At 43.2% G+C, this 22079-nt stretch overlaps 1 protein-coding gene and 1 long non-coding RNA gene across 12 annotated transcripts in view; one reads left to right on the top strand and one right to left on the bottom strand.

The window, feature by feature from the left end:
- The window catches only part of mctp1a (multiple C2 domains, transmembrane 1a), a 61320-nt gene that overhangs the window by 6344 nt on the left and 32897 nt on the right, over positions 1 to 22079 (bottom strand). For 5 of the 11 annotated variants that reach the window (XM_037258370.1, XM_037258371.1, XM_037258377.1 and 2 more), the window contains 6 exons: positions 19353 to 19469; positions 11445 to 11501; positions 7506 to 7604; positions 778 to 887; positions 412 to 521; positions 156 to 253 (listed from right to left, as the gene is read on the bottom strand). In XM_037258370.1, coding sequence (XP_037114265.1) covers positions 156 to 253; positions 412 to 521; positions 778 to 887; positions 7506 to 7604; positions 11445 to 11501; positions 19353 to 19469 — 591 coding nt within the window. Of the gene's footprint in view, positions 1 to 155; positions 254 to 411; positions 522 to 777; positions 888 to 5423; positions 5600 to 5802; positions 6536 to 7505; positions 7605 to 11444; positions 11502 to 19352; positions 19470 to 22079 lie in introns of those variants that run through there. The other 6 variants (XM_037258372.1, XM_037258378.1, XM_037258379.1 and 3 more) reach the window with 4 other exon arrangements.
- LOC119126878 lies at positions 14439 to 16384 on the top strand. Its single transcript, XR_005098722.1, has 2 exons — positions 14439 to 14938; positions 15487 to 16384. It is a non-coding gene; the product is annotated as an uncharacterized LOC119126878 (long non-coding RNA).

Raw genomic sequence — 22079 nt, 5'->3', positions numbered from 1 at the left:
CTTTGTGAGTGTATAATTTTAAACCAATCAGCCTTGTTATGGTATTGAAACTAAATCCTATTTGATTACATCCTTACAAAAAAAAAAAGTGAATTTAAAAAAAAATGGCAGCTCGCGTTCAATAAGAGAGCAAAGATGAGAGAAGGTTGACCCACCACTTGGACATCAGAGGGCACTCGGGACAAAAAGTCCAAGATCTCGTTGTTGTCAATGGTGTAAGGGTCTCGCAGCTTCTTGGTGAATTTATTCACTCCTGTATGGGAAGAGACACATTTTATTCATAGTTCTACACAGAGGATATCTATGTGATCGCTCTACATGTGTTGCTTCACCGTTTGTGTTCTCAGTATTATAACACAGAGACATTTATACATTCCTTGCATATGAAGGCCGCTTGTGAATGTAGCTTACCCCAGGCTAGCACAATGTATCTGAGCGGGATGAAGTAAACAATGACGGTGGCCATTCCAAGAGCGACGATGGCCAGCCAGCTTAGGAAAGGCACAGTCCAATTAAAAGTGCTGGAAAGAGAGGAAAAGGGTCGTGAGAAAATATTGACAGGCTGGGGGGGGGCGTCGGTGTGTTCAAGCAGTATATGATTCAAGAGGACGGAGGATCATCTGTTTTGTCACGCTGGCGCCGTTTCCGAGGCATACGTTCTAATCGGGCTGGCAAGGCAAAGTGGGGCGACCTGGCACTGGCGGAAAACACCGGGACGTGTGGAGCGCAGCACAAAGCGCAGCGGGCCGGGCGCCGAAGAGCAGGCTTACGACTCACTTCTTTATCCTCTCGCCATAGGAGGCCACTTCATCCAGCGCATTCTGCACGCTGATACACACGTCCTGAATGGCATAAATCTTGTTCATGAAGCCCTTTCTCTCCGAGTCCTGCAAAGGCACAGATAGGCTTGTGGGCAAGGGAGGAATAAGCGGGCAGTGTGCGACGGGGAAGAGATGGAAGGGAGCAGGGAGCAAAGAGAAAAGGAGAGAGGCTGGGCAAAGGCATCTTTAGTGCAAACAATACGCGGTGAAGGCGAGCCAAATCGCCGGATATCCTGCTCCGATTGACTGTGTTCCTTCCAGGCCCTAATAGAGATACAAAGTCGGCAGAACAAATCAAAATGCTTTCAAAAGCTCCGGCAGACAATTTGAATATGTTAATAGAATGGCAGAATTGAGCAGAAAGCCAAATGGAAACATCAATCTTTGAGCTCTTTTTTTTTTTTTTTTACGGCTCCCTCTCTCTCGGTGCTGCCAAAATCGGGGTGAGCCCCATTGTGCAACTGCCCGGCACGCTGTGATGATGTCACGGTGACATCATTATCATTGACGACGCAATTCTGCTCTCTATGACCTGATAACGTAAAAAAAAAAATAATAATAATAATAATGAACCGTGGGACAGACCACCCAAGACAAACAGATATAATTGGTCCAAAGCAAAGGAGTTATTTTTCTTTCCCAGCTTCCCATCATTCCATCTGCTTTTCATTGCTCGCTCAAACAAAAATCTCAGAGCATCCAGTCTATTGTGCTTGCCCATCCCATCCCGGATCGAGACGTTTTTTACCTCCGAGGTACACGGGGGAGAGGTGTGAGAGAGCGAGCGGGGTGGATAGGATAGGTCAGAGGTCAGTGAAGTATAAACCGCTGCCACATGCCCCTCGGACTCCTATTTCCTGTCTTCAAACGAGAATGGCTGAGGCGGGAGGTAGTAATAACACAAAGCGCCACGGAGATCCTTGTTTTCCCAGCTTCCCCACTCGCCGCGCACATATGGAGACAGGCAACCTGTTCCTATAATGGAACCCACTCGCAAGCCCCACAGCTATTAGATAAGCTTGATTTGCACACCTGGTCTTGCTGAGTAACTCTCAAAACATGATTACGTATACGCCGACACAAAGCAAAACGATGGGCTCCTCTTTGACTCGGTTTGCGTCCCTTCTCGCCGGATGTTGATGCAAGGCAGTTTGACATTATAGCCCAAACTCGTGTCGCTGAGATGACTCTCCAAAGAGGCCCACTCCAAAAAAAAAGACCTGTCAGTCCATCTGTCTCATCCTGTTTTATTTTTCCAGCGACAAAGCTAATCAAATGAACTCCGCTTGGTAAAGGTGCAGCAGCCCCTGTTCGACGGGTATGACAAATCCCAGCACCTGAGACGAGAGTGCACGGCTTGAATCATTCCGACAGATCGTGTAATAAGCCCGCCTAACGAGTGCGGCATCGTGCATTTTAATGGACTGCAACTGCGCAATGTGTTGTGGCGATATGTTATAGTAACTACCCGCTCAGTCGGGGGAGCTCCAGATTTGTGACTGCAGTCAAATAAAAGGACATTCAATCTTGGTTATTGGAAGTAAGATGTGCTAAAGTATGGCTGGTATGGGAAGACGGTATATAATAGTACAGTAGAGTACTGATGTTCATAATAAAAGCAACTGTAGGCTTTTTTTTTTTTTTTACATTTAAAATTTATACAGATTCTGAATAATAATAGCAAACAAACCACTGACTTTAATATTATCTGAGGTCGAAATAAGTTCAGTTCTAACAGATATACTCTAGACATATCATGATGACTACCCTTATGAATGTAAGATATATATATATATATTATATTCAGTGTATTAAATCAAATGTTACTCGCAAGCACCTCACTCATATTTTGGCACATGCTAAAAATAGAATATAATGTTGCGTAGTGTATATCAAAGGTCGATGGAAAATCTCTCAAATATTAAGATACTAAACAACTCTAAGTCAAACTGACATGATTTCCTTTGGGTATCACAAACTCCTTGACATCAATTAACTCTCATCGGGCAAGCGAGAGAAAAATCAAGGGATCTCTTTGGTGAGCCGTTTGCGTCCGAGGTTTGCGTCATATGTTTGAAAGTGTGACATGAATTCGAAGGAATTACTTTAAGACTGAAGCCGTTTGCTTTCCAAGCGCGTTGTTCCAAGTTCACCGCGGGAGTGCTCTCATCAAGAAGGACAGGGGAGGCAGCGCTTGTTAAAAGTGATGCCGATGCATAAAGGCACAGCGTACGCACAAACAGGCTAACCGCGTTGCGCTCGGCGCTAACTTGTGGAAAACCCGCTCAGATGCCTGATTAAATATTTACCAATGGAAAAAAATATGTGCAATGCCGTCACGTGCCTCTCTTCCATGATGGCGCATCCATCGAAAAAAACTTTGCAAGGACATTTTGTTCTTCCCTGACCTAAAGCCTGGAGCCAACCAAGAGCGGACACTGAGGACAAAGTCAATTACAATGGACTCAAATATCTGTCCTATATCTATTGCTGAAAGCACAGAGCCATTTTGAGAGTTGCTTTAACCTCAAATCACATCCTTCTCTCTTTGCCTTACTTAATAAATATGACAAAGCGGAGATCTTCTGTAATATATATTGCCCATTGACACTAGCATTGAGCTAGCATTTTTTTCTATGGGGGCTGCGAGACAAGGGGGTTTTCCAAAACATTTTTTTTTAATTTACAAACCCCAACAATTCTGCATAAAACGCTGATAAACATACATTATGTGTTTCCTACAGAAACAGAGGTGAATGTGAGGAAAAAATCCTGTAAAAAACAGAAAATACCCAAAGGTCATATTTCGGGAGGAGGGGGGAAAGTGCCCCCGCAGCCCTCCTCTAGCTCCGCCAGTGGCCTAGTTGGAATCAAACGTGACTGCTGTGCTAAAATTGCACCTGTTTCTTATTGTTTCTCTTTCTACTCGTACTGTAAAAATTGAAATGTCAAATGAGACGTGACAGAATGCTAATACGGGGCTCCCACAGGGCAACGCAAGGCATCCTTGTTGATTTTGTAGAGAGTGCAGACATGATTTCCACCGTGGGGGGAAAAAAAAAAAAAAAGGACTTTTTGCATGTGCGTTTGGTGAGTGAAGCAAATGATTTCCAAATTTAGTCCATGAATAATAATAGTGATTTTGCATATTTCTACAGTATTGGTTAACACATTTTCTATCATGATGTTTTCATTATTTCTAGGAAGTATTCACATGGACAAATATGAGCTAGACTGTTTTTTTTGTTTGTTTTTTTAAATAAACTTAAGTAAAGTTTCTGTTTTGGCTTTGCACCAAACTTTACATCTGTGATGTTCTAAAGGTCATTTACATTGTTGGACTTTTTCAACAGTTACATAAACACGATATATGAACACGTATTCTGAGTAGTGATCCTCCCAACTGGCCTACTCGCTTCAATAATATCACACCTCTGTCAGGAAATGACAAGGCAAGACAAAAGCCCTTCGGCCGGGCTCAGCTCTACCACCCTGCAAGCTGGCGCCGGGCCAGCATTGCATGAATGGAACAGATGTTCATTTTTTTTCCTCAGCCTTTGATTTTGTTTTAAACAATTTTAAAGACATCTCTGTTTCCCTACTTATATGCAGATTTTTATACTTAGCGTATAATGCTTTCTGGTTGTCATGAAGGACATCATCAGACAAAGATGATGTTAATTAAAAAAAATGTACCGTAATTTTCGGACTATAAGTCGCACCGGAGTATAAGTCGCACCAGCCATAAAATGCCCAAAAAAGTGAAAAAAAACATATATATGTATATAAGTCGCTCCTGAGTATAAGTCGCCCCCCCACCCAAACTATGAAAAAAAACCGCGACTTATAGTCCGAAAATTACGGTAATTAAAAAATTATTTTAAATTAAATTAAAATAATTTTTAAAAAAAGATGCCTACTAATATGCTCAATGGTTAATCCAAAAGAGTCAAAGTCAAACTACAGTTAGGACGGCCTGCTGGAGGTGGACAGGGCAGGCCAAGTAATTAGTCTCTTCACCTCCTTGCTGCCCACAGGAGGGATAAAATATACACCAAAGTTAAAGTCAGGCGCCAAGGGAGAGTGGCAACTTATTTAGAGTCTGACCTCTCCTAAAGACAATTTTTTTTTCAGGGTTACGTCCTCACATATAGTACATATGTGTATTTTTAGAAACAATTTCCCCTTCTCAAGAGTCCCATATCGGAAGAAAAATAGATCAGGACATGTGACATGGCTGTCAAGTGCATGCCAAAGCAACAGGAGGCGCTGTAACCTCCAGCAGCTATTTTAGCCAATCAGGAAGCGCTTTGGGAAAAGGAACACAAACAAGGAATTGTGCAAAACGTCACAGAATCATCAAAACAGTGGCATGTGACTGTAGCCCCCTACCCCACAAAAGTATTTTTGAAATGTGTCTCATCACCTCCAGCACTGCAAGCACTCCATCATTTTCAAGGTCGGCAAAGCAACACCCGCCCGCACCTCATGACTAACACCCCACGACCTCCTTGCGTGTTCCCCTTTTCTCACCTCCCACAGACCCCAACCTAAAGTGCGAGCCACCTTGCCCGATATTACCCCCCCCCCCTCCCGCCTCACCTCTGCTCCCTTGCTACTGTGGTCTCCTTTGCCTGTCCTTCCCCGCATGCAGCCTGGCTGAGTGTGATGGATGGGACAACATTACTCTTGTCCTCTGTTGGCCTGGTTTTGCTGTTCCACACCATCCTTCTTTGTCCATCCACAACTGCGTAGCCATCTTTCGATCTCTGCCAGGGCTTTAATACATTAAATCAAAAGTTGGAAGGAATCTGTTGTAGCATTAAACAATGTCTCGGTAATGATTACGACACCTGTCTGTCAAATGTGATACCACTTATTTTGTTCAGTAACATTATTCGTGCAGTTGAATTTTACTGTAAGCTGACACATAAAAATAATTATTTTACTTTAACTGGATGAAGCGTTGGGTAATTTTTTGACTTATTTTATCATGAAGTCATACATATAAGGTTATCTAATGTTGCCAAATATTATTTAATTTAATTAGTAGGTATAGAAAGAATTTGAGAATCCCTATTTTGCTATTTATGATTCAGTTTTTTTCAGGATTTTGTTTCACTTCAGAATCTGTATCAAGGTACTTTATAGATCTATAGTGTCAGAATATTACAATTTTGATATTATGAGTCACTACAGTCATTAGTTGCCATAGAACAAATGTTAAAATTACAATGGATGATTATTTTAAAACACTGGCAAACAAACCAGCAAAGCCAAATATATTCTAAGTAGATATTAGTCTTTTTGTCAAGTGGCAGATTTTAGTTTTCTTCTAAATCAACAACAAAAAACTTTTAATATTTGCTTTTTTTTTTTTTTACATTTCGTTTGGGTAAAAAAAAAAAGGTGCAGTGAAAGTGCACTGGTGTGAAGTGAAGGGATCACATCTTCAAAAAAGTAAATAAAATATGCATCTTCTGTGCTCATTACAGATTTATGACTCTTGTTAAAAGAAAAGGTGGCGGCTGCCTTCTACCCTGTCTGACTTTCAAATCCAGACGACACCGCTGTCAAGTGTTGTGCTCCACATTCTGTCCAATGAGAGACGGCCGAGAGTGAACGTGTGGCGGCGGCGGCGGCAACATCCTCTTCGGTGGCGCCGCTCTCCAGAAGTTACTTTGGATGCATGCGAGCACACGGGAACTCCTCACCTACAGTGCAGCAAATGTCTTTTCTGGCGCTTTGATGCATAGTTCATCAGTGAAAAAGCGCAGTTGGTGCAGCCGCGCTCGGATGTGATTGAGAACAATAACAGCTGCCGAGTAAAACAGAAGACTGAACGAGCGTTGGGATTTTCCGCGCAATATGTGTATGAATTTTCAGCAACTTTTTTTTTTAAACGAAAAATTGCTCATGAGCACGATTAAATCACCAAAATGCCTCAACACCTGTCTACATCTGCTTCGGTTACTAAGGGGAGTATAAAAGTTTAGCTTGTGGGTTCTTAATTAACTTTCGGCCACCTGTTCCCGTTTGTCAGACTTTTTTCAAAAATATACACAGCATAAATTGAAGTTATACTTTTTGCTAATAGGAAAATCACCTTTTTTAGTTCAGTGCATTGATTTGTGTTAAGCAGATTGGAAAACAGGCATTGGTTCCACTGTTCAGTACAAAAATCTATTCCGGAGTTTGAAAAATTGCAAAACCATAAGCGATTTTCATCCACGATAGCTCCCGCCCAAAGTGGAACTTGACGCTACTGGCGTGAATCAATAAATGGTGCGCTGTGTCCTCTTCAAAGGCAGAAATTACAGATGTTAGCTTGAGTTACTCCCAAAGTCACTCTTAAATACCTCACAGCACACATTCCCACTGGCAGAGGATAGTTAACACACTGTCACACTTCAATCTACAGCTGTCACCTTGCAGCACTACAGGGAAGTAATATAAAAAGACAGGAACAGACCGCCATGCTCCAGGCCCCATTAGTGCCCTCTCTCTTTCATCAGACTAAAGAAGAGCCCCCCGAGGTAGGACTGGGTTAAGTGCAGAACGTGCAAGTGTGGTCAACCATGACGCGGACAGGGGACAGGTACACGCGAAAACCCGACAAGACAGGAAGACGAGATTAAAGGAAGCAACGAAGAAGGCAGCGACACACACACCATGCCCACTTACCACCATTACTAGAATCCACTCAAAGTGCCAGGAAGACAACAAATCCTCAAGGGTACGGTATTTATCATGGCTGTCGTCCCCGGCCTCTGGTTTAGTTTCCTTGTGGATAGATTACAGTCACATTTGTCTTTACCATTCAAAAAATATATATCTGGTCTGTCGTTTCTTTGCTTTTTACACTAGAGAAATAAACAGTCAAGTTGATAACTGAATCATGTTGCTAATGTTAACATTAGTAAAAAAGAAAATGTCCACTATGTCGTCGTCCACCCTGTCAGCAACTTCACATATTTAGCTGGTTGTTCGTACTGTCTGCTTGCAGTTAATTAGAAAAAAAAAATGAAAAAGCATGCATAGCATCTACTTTTACGAATATGAAATGAAAAGCATTTCATTGGAAATGCGGTGCGGCACATTGAGTCACTTTGACTTCATTACAAGTGGAAGCATAAATAATAAACGCAAAAAGTGAAATGTAAAATGTTCATAGTTTACCAAGTCGACAAACTAATAGTTAACAGATTATGAAAATGAGAGAAAAAAGACAAAGCCGCATTTGCGTCTGGAGGGAATCGAGATGATCCACTTCATGTTGGTGTGTGGCAAAGCAAAGAAACAAGCAAACAAACAAAGCCCAAGAGTTTGCATAGAAAGACAATGCGCCTTCACACCTTTCGCCTTCCTCCCCGCTTCCCCTCCTTCTTCCTCCATTAGCCAAACATGATTAAAATGCCGTTCCAACCAGCCTCTCTGTAGAACGTCAAAGAAAAAAAAAAACTGAGATGTGACGGGGAAAACGAAGCGGAAAAGTCAATAGCATCTTTTACAGCGGAATGCTTTTCATCCTTGGCTGGCGGTGAGAAGAAAAGAACGCAGGCTGCCATTAGAGACCCCCGAGATACCCAAGGACAACCCTGCGCGCTCAATAGCCTCCCAAGAACATTTGACTTTTTTTTTTCAAACACGTGCAATATAATTCCCAATGCTCCTTTAGTGCGACTACATTATGTCGTGTTGCTATCTGAACGATCGCGTAGTGGCGTGACTGAGCGCTGCAAAACATGTTTCACCCAAAACCAAAATAAAACGAGCAATCCCCATTTAGATCAGTCTGTCCGAACAGAGTGATTCATTTTCTCCAAAATGTAGTGCGTGTATGTGTGTGCGACAGCCATGGAGAGCAGCGAGCAGTAAGCCCGTGAGCAGGACATGATTGCCGTGTGTATCTTATCTGTGTCTAGTCCTCCTGAGGCTAGTGGAGCCTAGCTGAGGCGCTTCAGTGACCAGTCAACCGTGCGAGCATAATCTCCACCCCCACCTCATCTGGGAGACAACTGTTTCACCACACACACACATGTACATCGCTCTTGAGCACATTAACACAAATGCCCCAGCCTGTGCCGAAGCTGCAGGTGACAGAGCCCTCAGGTAGAAACATTCCTGCACTCTGTAGGGCCTGCAGACAAATGTTCTGGAGCAACCAGCTGCATGTTTCTGCTATCCAGTACATGGTCGAGTCATACTCGGAAATGTGCAAAGAAACAAGGATGAATTGAGTGAGGGTCAACTTGTTTTGGATCGTGACCATCTTTGACATTCTAGATGCTGACTTACATCAAGGGAGGAAGATTTTTTTGCGTCCCCAAAGGAAGCGCTAACAGATAAAGATCGGCCCTTTGACATTGGGTGTCATGTCAGGATGTCACCGTTTCCATTATTCATGGTGACGGTGTTTGCAGAAATGGATCTTTTTCCGCACACTGTGTTGGACTTCTCAGTCTTGAACTACTTGGTGTAAAAAGAAAAACTCCTTTTGGACAATGTGGATATAGATTCAATAACAAGGGGTGTGTAGACTTTTTAGATCCAGTTTAGTAGCCTAATAAATGAGTGTCCTCCATAAATTTGATGATGTGGCCAATATCAGTCCTCGCTCACAAAAGTCACTTTACATGATTCTGTTCAGTCAAAACACATCTGGGGATTTAAAAATAAAAATAAAAAAAAGCCTGCAAGGGGTCTTCAGCACAATGAAAAACAGGTGCTCCAGTTTTTGCCCACGTAATAGCCTATTTAGCCTTTGGAGCAAAGGTTATCCAGCTAATAGCTGCCTTGTGGCGCACATGGCTAGCGTCAACATCTGGGATGGATTTGGAATACTTGCAACATGTGCTTCAAGTTCAATTAAAAGAGAGACTCTGGCACATTTATCAATCTTTTTTCACTCTCTTCCTTTCCCTCGTCTGTGCGCACATAATAAGGAGGCCTCATTGACATGTTTCTCAAAGCTCGTCATTCAGTCTGAAGCTGTATGACGGGAGAAGGAAAAAAAAAAAGATACATTTGTTTGGGCTAGGAATTTGTTCTGCACTTAACCAGCTGATAGTGAAGCGGCAAGAGTGACTATTTGTCACGATGAAGGCAAAAACATGCAGGAGAAGCATCAATCGATGGAGAGTGGTAGGAGGAAGGAGGAAAAGGCCCCTCCCCCCCTTGAAATTTCCTTACGGCTCAAATGAAATGGTAACAGTTGAAGGGAGCAATGGATCAAAATGTATGAAGCCAGAGTTGGTAAATTGTAGCCTTTGTGGCCGCTGCGCTATCCGGCCATCCCAGAGAGAGAGAGCGAGAGCAAAGAACGCACGGCCAGTGGGATGGATAATCAGTTTGGCAGCAAAACATGAGCGAGGCCGGACGAGCTTCTGCCGGACCTCATTTCAATATGAAAGTATCCAATATATTTCAGAATGTAGAATCGGCTGCTTTATATTTGTATTTTTTTCCCCTTAAAGGGAGAGGGAATGTAGTGATGGTACACAGACAGGAAGAAAATTCGGTGAGGGGAGAAAGATGGAAGGTTGCTTAACGCATTTCTTCAATCAGCGCCCGCCACCTTTGCAGTTCACAAGCGTGGCGGGGATGTGACGCTCACGTATCCTTGTCAGCCAACTGGCATGCTGGCTGACTGATTGCCTGACTTATTGCCGGGATGACGATTTGACCATCTGCCCGCCGCGTGCGCGAGCATCTTCTTCTTCTCCTTTTTTTTCTTTTTATAAACATTTTGCTGACATTACAACCCCAAATAAGCTGAGTATAAGGATGGAAATCTAACAAAGTCAATACAGACTATACTCAGGGTAAAATCATTTCCAGATATCAATTTACAATGACCACAAAATACCTCCCCCCCCCCCCCTTCTGTTCAAATAGACGACCAAATCAGACCAAGCACATCTTCATATTGCTGGAGTGTGCCTTCAAGGTATCAACTAACAGCTCGTCAAATTTCACTTCACAGCTTTTGGTCACTCTAACAATATATTTCCGTCAGGGTAGGACTTCCCAATTTAGTCACCCCCGCGGTATCACCCAAATGGTATCTCCAGCACAACACGATCGGTGAAAACCCAGCTGCTCCAACATTTCAATTTCCAATTACCAAGTGGCAAAATCTATCTGGTGCCGTTTGTTTCGGTAGCCGGTCCGACAGTGCAAATGAGCGGAGGCAGTAAAGCAGCCACCTGTTGTTACCTGATAGTGTCTGGACAAGCCCAGATGCTGTTTTATTGCGACATAAAGGGCCGGCGAATCAATCTAAATAGCCAACTAAGCACTTTATACGGGGTGCGTGTTCTCAGGAAACAGAGCCCAAGCATGACTGTAGTAATGTGTTGCGAGAGTGGGCCCAACTTGAGTGAAGCAGAAAACACCACGTGCGGATAAAAGTTGAGAAATGTACTGTCAAAAAGGTTAAAAGGCGCTACAATGTTTGAGCCCCGAGCAGAGGAACGGAAGGGGCGGGCGGGGAGCATTTCTCACATCGTTCTGGGTTCCCTGACTACAAGGCAACCCGAAGCCACCCTCAGGCAGCTTGTGTGTGTTGTTTGTGTGTGTGCGCGCGCATGTTTGTGTGTATCCTTGATGCGGGATAATTACCCTGTCATCTTTGTCAAAATCCTCATCCTCGTCCTCCATCAGATCCTCCATTGCTTGCTAGTAGGGAATAAAACAAAACAAAATCAGAGGGATGAAACATTGCAGCGAGAGATGAACATTAGATAGCGGAGCGATAAAGCGGCGTTGCTTTTGTCTGGCTGGCAGCAGTCCTTTAATGAATAGGAAGAGCAAATGGACGTCGTGTGTTACGGTTAATATTTCATTTTAGAAACACTCTATTGTTGAAATATGTCAATGTGAATGCTCTAGAATTTCAATGTGGTGAGGATTAACTTATTTCTTAATCCATTTAAATGGCATTGCACAATAGCAGTCACAACCTTTCAGCAGTCTGCATTTCAATCTGTAAACTCCACCTCCTTATTTTGATGTGTGATTTAAATGCGCTACATATGAGCAGAAACATCAGTCGGGCAGACGTGGTAACCGACAAGTCGATTTTCAGTAAATGTTTATCTCCAGTTGTGTATCTCTTCAATAAAAAAGATCCGATACATGGGGTGCGATACTAATCAAGGAGGGCTTCCTTTTACAGCGGAACGATACGATTCGGGGGTATTCGAATTCACGGTGCTGCTGAGCTGGAGAAGATGCGATGCAATGTGTTTTTCACGTTACGTAATGTTAGCAAATCGTGATTAAGGTTTGCGTTTGGTCACATAGGCAAGACGTAGGATAAGGGTTAAGATGGCAACTCATTTATTGAAAAATATCATTGGAGTGTGCCTCAATTAGATAAAAAGAATGTATCATGAGAATGATCTCCAAGTTACCATAGCAACCACAAAACTTGCGACCAACATAAAATCTAAATATTCCAAACAATCCCTAAGGATGAAGGAGCTCCATTTGTTCTCCACCCCTGCTGTCAACAATTCATCAATCCAAACTTGTATAATTGCCCCCAATTTAGTAAACAAACAAGCACATGAGCTGCCACCCCCTCTCACCTCATTGTTCCGTTTTCCGTCCTGCAAAAGCCATCAAACCTTGTGACTGGCCTCGTCGCCCCCACCCACACACACACACACACACACACCGGCTTGGAGACATCCAAAAATCATGACTTAAAGGGACAATAGCTTTTGTCCTTTTTGTTTCTCACTGAAACTAAGTGAGCAAAACTATGTGGCGGCTGTCATAAGCCTCTTATGTAAATGCGGCTTCCCACACAAACAAAGCGGAGTTCAGAACAGCAGCGGGTAGAGTCAATAGTGCGCCGTGTATTGCCGTACGCGTGTGTGTGTGTGTGTGTGTGTGTGTGTGTGTGCTCTATCAATAACTCGCAGTCAGCGGGGCAAGTGAGCCGTGTGTATGAATGGCGCTCATTGAAACTGTATAGCGGCGGGTAATTCCCACTTCACAGAGATGCCGTCACCCTCGCGACAAATGAGCTTGACTGCTCGCAGAATAAATTCACGACTATGTTATATAAGTAGCGGAGAGGAGGGCGGGAAGAGGGGGGGGGTCTTGTTCTCAGCCGCCGCAAAATTTGTCGAAGAGTTATTGTAATATGAAAGCCTTCTGGCTGCTCAAACAAATGAGCTATAACTGTTTATAAAGTCATCACGGTTCCACCCGAATCTTTTGATCCGTGCCAAAACACAAAGCGAATGGATTCCTCCGCACGGAGGCTTTAGAGGGGCACGCCTGGCACACACTCGGAACTTTAAACAAAGCGAGTGAGCATGAGCGAGCTGGAGAAGCATGACCTAGAGAGACAGCCGGGAATGATAGAGTCGTTTGTCTCCTCCCGCTCTCCGCTCCGGCGCTCGCTCTTCCATCGCCTCCGGTTACACAGAGACGTCGCGTTTCCTGCGACGAGATGCTGTAAAATTAATAAATAAAAAGCTACCCAACATGTCATCTGCCCTGAAGATTGCCACGGCTAAACGCACACGCTGAAGCTACTGTCTCACTAAAGGGGGGGGAAAAAAATGACCTTTGAATTCCAAACATCTTCCTCGGTCTTCTCAAACCTGTATGCCATATGATGTGTTTTGGTTTCTTACCCCCATTATCATGTTGTTTGAATTACTATCATTACAACAGCGGAGGCCTCAAAGCCAAAGCCGTCGACGGGATCGCAGCGAGCTAACATCGCCTGCGGAGCCGCTCCGGTGAATTCAACATAGACAGAGTCGGAGATTAACATATTCAAAGCCATTCAAATAATACAGAGATGATGCAGGGTGCGAACACAGATTACACCGTACACCATCAATTCATACAAACACGGTGATAATATAGCGCAAGGAAGAGTACAAACGAGCACAATGACATTGAGAGTTGAAATAGGCCGCAGAAGTATTGGAATAGGTCTAAAAACAATGATCTGATCCCTGAGGATTTGTAATTTGATTTTGAACCCCTTTATTTAGAGTGCGGTAGATGGGGGAAAAAAATATGCTGATATTGTTGAATGCGGCGGGAGCGGCAAGTGGCTAGCAGTTAGCCATCAGGCGAATTGAACACATTGACATATGAAGTAGCATAAACTACGAGTGATCAGAAAAATAGTAAGACATTAAAGGGGTCCTATTAGCACTGGAGCTAAAAAAAAAAAAAAAAAATTCTATTCTTAGCTTTCATTAGACCATTCATTAGAGCCTCTCGTGCACTGGTGTCAAACCCAAGGCCCGGGGGCCACATACGGCCCATCACATTTTATGTGGCCCGTGGAGACATATTGCGCATCAAATGACTAAAATTGCAAATGGTCTTCACTTTTTCAAATATTTGAACAGCTTTTACTAGTCTAATTCAAAAACGAGTTAAAATAAAATGAAATCCATGATTTGATAAAAATTCAAATTGTATGCAAAAAAATATTGGAAACTTTATCTGGATGTGATGACTGGCAAGTGAATTTCCTCTCTTGCTTGGGGAAAAAAAGAAAAAAAACTCCCAAGTCTAAGCAGGCAGAGTTCCACTATCTGCCAGCCTAACCTTGCCAATGACAGCCGCGGGGGGAATTGATGCCTGGGCAGACATTCCAGTGAACATGAAGATATACTTTCTCCTCTTTTTCCCTCCAATGCCTCCCTCCCTCCCTCCATCTTTTTCTTTGATAGGGGAGGGGGGGTTTTTAACCTCTGCAGCTGCCGAGGTTGGTCCGACTTGCTGGCTGGGGGATCTCAAGGCCCTACTTGGTATGCACCGTTCACGAGCGTACGGGCATGTGTCTGTGTGTGCGTAATGCCTACGCCACACTTTGGAGGGCTGTGAGTGTGATAAGGGGCTGCTAGCTGAGCTTGGCTGACCCACGCGGGCCCTTCACAAGCTGTCAGAGGCACGGCCCTCGGAGGGGGGCCCCCTTCCATCTGCGCTGCCCCAGCCAGGGTTACCCAGCGGGGAGCTAGATTGGGGTGAGGCCCCTGTACCGCTGGGACTGGAAGATGGGGGGCTGGGTGTGAAGGATGCTTCCATATTAATGAAGATCCGCCTTTATTATTCCAATGAAGAATCACAATGTAAGCCATCTTTCCTCATTGCTTATTTGCTGACTTATTTGCTTATCATTGCTGACAACATAATGAGTATTATAGAAGCTCATTGCCTGGTGTCAGAGCAATTGATCGTTTTTTTCCTATTGACAAAGTAAAATGTTTACCTTAAGAATGACTACCTACTTTTGCGCCAAACTATTTTTAGTTGCCAACCACATTTTGTCATGCCTATTGATGTTGCGATGTCAGTAATGACAATTTGTTACCCAATATTTGATGAATTGATTAATTAATTATCACAATTGCAAGACAGTCAAGTATTGATACTTTGTATAATAGCAAGTTGGTGTGTTTTCAGCCAAATGTTGTGCCATCTAGAGGAGTAAAAAAAACAACTGGTTCATGAAGCAAATTTGAAACTTCATTTTCCCATCACTAACAAATCATCATTTCCTCATGTATTCAATAAAGCTTGGCTTTTCTTGATGAGTCTCTCTAGATATGTGTTGTCAATGGTGGAATTGAGCGCACACTTGTTAAACAGCCTGCAACAACTTTTTGTCGGCTTTCAGCCCAACGTCTAAAGGAGAAACTCGACAACAGGCCCGCCGCCATCGTCAAAACAACAACGAGAAGCGAGGCAGACACCGGGAGCTGCCGTTTGCAAAGAGCACAGATAGTCACAAAGGTGATGAAGGGAGTCAGACAAATGGATGGAAATGAAGAGAAGGCAACACGCAGGCGTGATGAAACGGCAGGCTGGGAGGATTCGGCAGCGGCGTTCCCCATGCTCCCGGTGCTCCCGTCCCGCTTCAAACTCGGCTCGTCGCCTGTCTTTCTGCCTGCCATCCTCTTTGCCAGTTGAGGAGCGTGAGAGCGAGGCAGCCGGATGAGCGGTGCCGTGCCGTGCCGGGCTGGCACCAGGGAAATCAGTGGGGCGCAGGCGCTCCCAGTTAAAAGTGACATGACCTTTTGATTTTGTCACCTGTCACCAAATGCCATGTCTGACTCTGCGCTGAGGAGCGCCCGCCATCCTCCTCCTCTTCCTCTGTCGCCCCATCGCTCCCAATGCTTCTTTTGCTGTCTCCCGCTCCCACTCCATCCTCGTTTTCGACAATCATTTACTTTCCAGAGTTGCCGTTTCTATCCGGGAAAAGTGGCGATGTGACTTTTTGGCGGTCTAATAGGCTGTTTCCTCTTTTTCCCCTCCCAGCTTTCTTATAATATTTACTTTCTGTACCTGTGTTGTGCGGGGCTCTTAATGAGGGCAGATGTCACGGCAGAGTGTGTTTAAAGACGCAGATTTTTTTCTTTATTTCCCAGAGATGATAGCTCGGGGTGAAAATAGACGAGATAAAAATGGCTATGAAGTCTGGTTCTCGAATGATACAAAGCTATACATTATTACTGACTTCCAAATGAGCGATACGGTGCTGTCACACTGACTTCTTCACAGTCAAAAAAAAAAAAGCGAATGCTAAACTTTTGCAAGCAAGGCTGCAGTTTCAGTGAAAAGTTCAACACAATCTGTTATGCACTTTTAATTAGGATTATTGTGTGGAAATTGGAGCCGAGTTTCAATTTAGGTCATTTAGATCTTCTCTTCTGTAATGGGTTGCCAGATTCAATGGTTGAATCCAAGCAATGGTCTGTAACCTGGGATAAAGCGGAAGGTCCTCTGGTGTGACGAGACCTAATTGCCCGTCATCTTGCGGTGGAAAGAGACATCAGTGTGTTGGGTATGTGCCCTCTATGAATGTCTGCACAGCAATTAACACATTTACAACATCTGCGACGGGCTTCTCTCGGTTAATGGGAGGTCTAAGAGGGAGTTCTGCTGGGCTGAATGGATGTCGGGCGGGCACAAATACCTAACGACATGATCAAGTATGGGTTCAGCTAGTACTAGTGAAGCTTCAAATGTGTTTCATGAACCAGTTGTGTTTTTTTGACTCTTCCAGATGGCACTTTTTGTTTGAAGGAAAGGATTTAAGAAATGGCAAGTTGCTGTGCTTCCAGCCCACAGCTTGTGGCATCAAGAGGAGTCAAAAAGCACAAGTGGTTCATGAAGCAAATTTGAAGCTTCATTTGTCTCATGTTGTAAATATTTACAAAAATTATTTGGGATTTTATTATTCTTGTTTGCTGCTACCGTCCACTATAATGCTATAATAGTGTGATACTCAGACTCTTTTTGTTGCGCAAGCCCAGCCTACTGGCAGTTTGTGGTATTACATAAATAACAGGGACGGCATATAAATTCTGAAATGGATGGGAGGAGTAGGTCACGTGATTAATTAAGAGGCTATTCCATTTTCCAGCTACAGGGGGTCACGCACACACAGAGGCAAAAAATGTTTGTTTGAGAGGTAAGACATGCAAGTCAGGTAACGGTGTTGAAGAGTCTGGATTTTAAGGTCAGAGTGCTACATGATAAGAGAAGAGGTCAACGACCTTGCTGGTGCGTCACCGCTTTTTTTAATGGCTGTTCGGAGGGCGCTGCAACTGCTTAGCAGCTACTGGTCAAGGTTGGGGCGAGGGGAAAGAGCGCTGATCCGAGATCTGTTTGCGAGGCAGCGTGTAAGCACACATCAGGCGGTGACCCTGAGTGAACGCCGCCGCGTTTGTTTAGCAGTTGTGGTGTAAAATAGGAGAGGGGTGCTCACATCGAACCCGTTGGATGAATCAAGGCCTTTCGGCTGATTAGGAAGTCTGGACACAAGTGTGTATTTCTTTTGGTGTGCTCTCGCTCTCTGAGAGTTTAACACACATTACCTTCACCCCGGACTTGTGGAAAACCACAACGCTCCGGATGCTGACCCGAGCTGGGCTCGGCACAATCACTCGCGTTTGTTGTTTCAAGTCATTAAAAAAAAAAAAAAAGCTTCTTCCCCTTGTTTTCTTTTCTATTTGCATCCTTTCTCTGGAAGGGAAAGCATGCCTGCATATGCCGGCTACTCTGGCTGTATTAGAACACATACTTGTACATATTTTAATATCATACCAATCGGTGAGTTCAATGAAAGCTTTAAAAAAAAAAAACATTCCAAATCACTTTAAAAGTGCACAGCAATTAATTGCAGCCGCTCGCGTCACTACAACAGTATCAACATGTTTTAATTTTCCAACCAATTGCTGTGACACTTAATAGTCCGCTTTTCAAAGAGGAGAGAAAAGCCATTCGGCATTGAGTGCGAGTTGCGTGCACGTACTCGTACGTCGAGTAAGTGGAAAGGCACAAGAATGTATAACCTCTTTTAATTAGGAAGAGGACTATCGTTAGAGTGGCACGAATGGCTAGCAGGTAAGAGAGGACGAATCATCATGCTGGTTTTTTTTGGCTTGAGGTATGCGAGGGGAATGGTGTTGTGGTTTTTTTGTCAAGCAATGTCGCCATCTACAGGCAAGTAGAAATTATGCTGTAAAATAAAAGTGTCTCACAATTTCAAAAGCTAGTTTTGTTAAACAAGCTGGAGGTTGCACACTATTTTTTGTAGCATAAAATATTCATTTGTAGATTCATTCGGGTTTTCTTTTCATATACAGAATATAAATAAGAATAATATGCGATTAGTGCTGAAACACAACAAGGTGTGGGTTTTGTATATTTATCATAACAGGCTTTATTATGATGGACTCATGCGATGAAAGTTTGTTCATCACAATTAAAATGAGCAAAATTAGTCCACCCAAAATGATCTTTAAAAGGAAATAAATATACACCTGTGAAACCAGGCAAGACAGAATGTCCGCTCTGTTAGCTGCTTTTTTCCAAGTTGGACTTCGAGAAGACACTTATTAAAATTAATCACTTGATTGTTCACGCTCACTCCGCCGTGCTGCTCTCGCTTTCACTCTCTGCTCTCCCGAAATGTGCCTGACCAAGATTAAAACATGACATTGCTTTGACATGATATAATTAGTAGAAGAGATTAAAAAAAAATGAAATAAATAATGAAATAAATAAAGCATCAGGTAAGCGTAGCTGAATGCGACCGCCTATTATTTCTTCCCTTTCTTTTCCTTCAAGATGGCAAAACCTGAGATTCCACAGATGGATTATTTTTCACAGCCAAAAATAATTCGCACGTTTATTTCTACATTTGCATATATTTTATGGCTGCATTCTAATCCCAAAAATGAGGTTTTAAAAGCCTATGTAGCATGTTCCTCGCCATTGTTTCTATTCAAATGCCGCCTTTTGGGTCGAGACTGGTTCTAGTCAGTTGCGCAACGGCTAAGTATGTCAAAGTACGTCTCATCTTGTCGAATTACCTTAAATGTGCTAATATTGTGGAGGAGACAAGAGCGCCACGTCCCCATCAAATAATGGCGCCACAGTTTTAACGGCGCATTGTGTGCCCCTGCAAAGAGGCTTTTACAGTGGAATGAAAGAAAGGCGGAGGGATATCGGCCAGCTTACAGAGGCCGCACTCACCACATCTTGCCTCGTATCCTTGCCCGACGTGATGAGAATGTAGTTCCAGGCCAAGGGTAGCAACAAAGCCAGCGGAATCATATAGAGTTCAAAGTTCCACACCAGGACGACAAAGAGCTGGAATGGGGAAAAAGGGAAAAGTATTACTCCATGACAATGGCGAGGATTGTTTACGTTCTATCCTAGTGAGAATGCATTCGTATGCGGAATCATAACCTCGGCGTGAAAATAGGACGGTGTTGTTAACAAAAGGTGCGGGCCTTCCAGCACCCGGCCCAGGTTCAACACCTTGACCCTCGAGGCTCCGTCGGGCCTTGAGTAGAGGAGAGGAAGGATGAGCACAAGCCGTCCCTCATGCCAATCATCCCGGGGGGGGGCTGAGGTCATTGATGCTTTCTGACCCTTCGCCACTCAAGCCCAGCATCTGACCTAGCTCACACCGACCACACCCCGAGTCCCTAACCCTGTCACTCCAAGCCGCAATACCCCATCGAAGACTCGTATGGCTCGCCTCTGCACCCAGCTGCCAAAACCATAACCTCTGCGCTTCCCCTCTCATCAGCAAACAAGTAAGGCACCGTCTGAAAATTAACCTTTGATGAAGAGAAAAAAAAACAAAAAACTGCATTCGGCCCTTGACAAGCCTTTTTAGTCTCTGTGAGAAAGAGAAATTGCTAATAATGCAGGCTGCTGGCATTGTTTTCACCATTTCAGATAATGTTAATGAGATAGCATGTGAAATTAATAAAGATTTAAATAAATACAAATGCTGAAAATGTGTAAATATTGTTCATGTATTTTTAAAGTACTGGATTTCTTATAAGGATATTTTCAGCGAACAGCAGATGATCAACATGCCAATAATGGAATGTTAGATATTAATTGTACACTTGCCAGAGATGCCACTCGTACTTTTTTTAAATAGTACTTTACCACTTTGCTGCTGGAAAAAAAAGTTTCCCCATTGTTGGCCTAATAAAGGCGTGTTCTCTTCTCAAAAGGAGAGCGTGCGCATGTACTTCTGTTGAAACATAAGAGTGGGCACATTCATCGCTCAGCCATCAGTATAGAAATGTCTTTACACCCACCCACACATGAACACATGCAACTCGGCATCTGAACAAAAAAAATACTTGTTTTGTCTCCTTTATCACAGAAAAGTTTGGAAACTCATAATAAGAAGTTTTTGATAAGGAAAAAAAAAAAAAGACCTTAAACTGAATTTGAAATTAAGCACAAACAAACCAAGCATGAATTAAAGATAATGGCCACAATGAGGAATGTATTTTTTCATGTAAATTAATAAAACCAATAAATAAATAGTGTCCCAAAAGGAACAGACTTTGAGAGTGCGTACCCAAAACCATGGGATCGTATAAGTCCTAAAAACAAAACTAAAAAATTGTTTTGAATATCATTTAAAGCTAAAAAGACCACTTCCCATCACTCCTCACTAACAGCAATGCACCGCCAAATTCTAACCTTCTAAAAATATCCAACTTCCTACAAACCATCAAGACTCCAAACGTGCAAGATCAGTAACGTTAATTAAAACACGTCTAATCAAACGCTGTGCAAATGAGGTGCCGACACGCGACTGTACTAAAATGTACAAAGGGGCTCTTGAAGTTATAAATAAACAATTACAACCATTTCTCTGTTTGTGTTCTAAATACACAATAATAAATATTAGTCTGGGCACAACATTGCATGAACAGAATTACATTCTGTGCATGTTGAAATCACACAAGCTGCACCTTACTGTCCTGATGTTGGCTTCAAATCTTGAAAGCTTTCATATATTAAAAAAAAAAAAAAAAACTTCCCTTAAGGCTGTTAACCTGTGCTCGCCCTTTCATTTCTCTTCCATTGGGCTGCGGTAGCTGAGGGCCACGTTGTGACAGGCAGCTGGAACAAGCACCAGCTCAGAAGCAGACGGCCCTGCCCCATCTTCGTGCCCCCCCCCCCATCCCCCCAGGCTGGTTAGCAATGGCCCCGCGGTGCCTGGACGGATCCAGCAAGACCGGTCCATCACGGCGGCCACCCCCCATTGCTCCCGACGCTACATTGCAAGCTCTTCGCCTGGGGATGAAGGAGTGGGAAGGAGCCCGCTGTGGATGTCAGTGACCACAAAAAGGCAGAGGGAAAGCAACAACAGAACAAAAACGGGACGCTCATAGCAGAAAAGGTAGTGAAGCTGTCCATATCTAGCTTCAGATCGTACTTTGTGGCCGTGGACATTTTGGAGCCATCTGTGATGGTTTATCGTGAGAAATTTGGGGAAATCATTTTGCATTCAACTGTACAGTGAATATAAATTGACTGTAGCTTGTCTGTTTGAGCCTACGTACTCTTGACACAAAATATTTCATTGATGAACATAATTTCCTGGTGCTCACCAAATAAGCATCTTACATTTTTAATTCAATTATATTTTAAGAATAAAAGGCATTACCTGGACTATCAGTATTGTATTGTAAATAAAGAAAATATAATAGTGAAAATAATGACAAATTGCACTTTATCCGATTAATAATTCAGCCCACTGAGGTCCATCCTGACTTTTTTTTTAAAGACGTACTTAAGACAATATTAGTTAAATGGTAAGCCATTTCAAATAAACTGGGGGTTACAATTAATTAATTTACTGAGGTGACTTTGGAATAAGACCAAAATGGACCAAACATAAAAGCCGAATCATTATGGCGATCCTTTTAGCTGGAATAA

Source organism: Syngnathus acus, chromosome 9, assembly GCF_901709675.1.
Source record: "Syngnathus acus chromosome 9, fSynAcu1.2, whole genome shotgun sequence".
NCBI classification, from domain to species: domain Eukaryota; kingdom Metazoa; phylum Chordata; class Actinopteri; order Syngnathiformes; family Syngnathidae; genus Syngnathus; species Syngnathus acus.
This window is presented reverse-complemented; position numbering and strand designations above follow the sequence as displayed.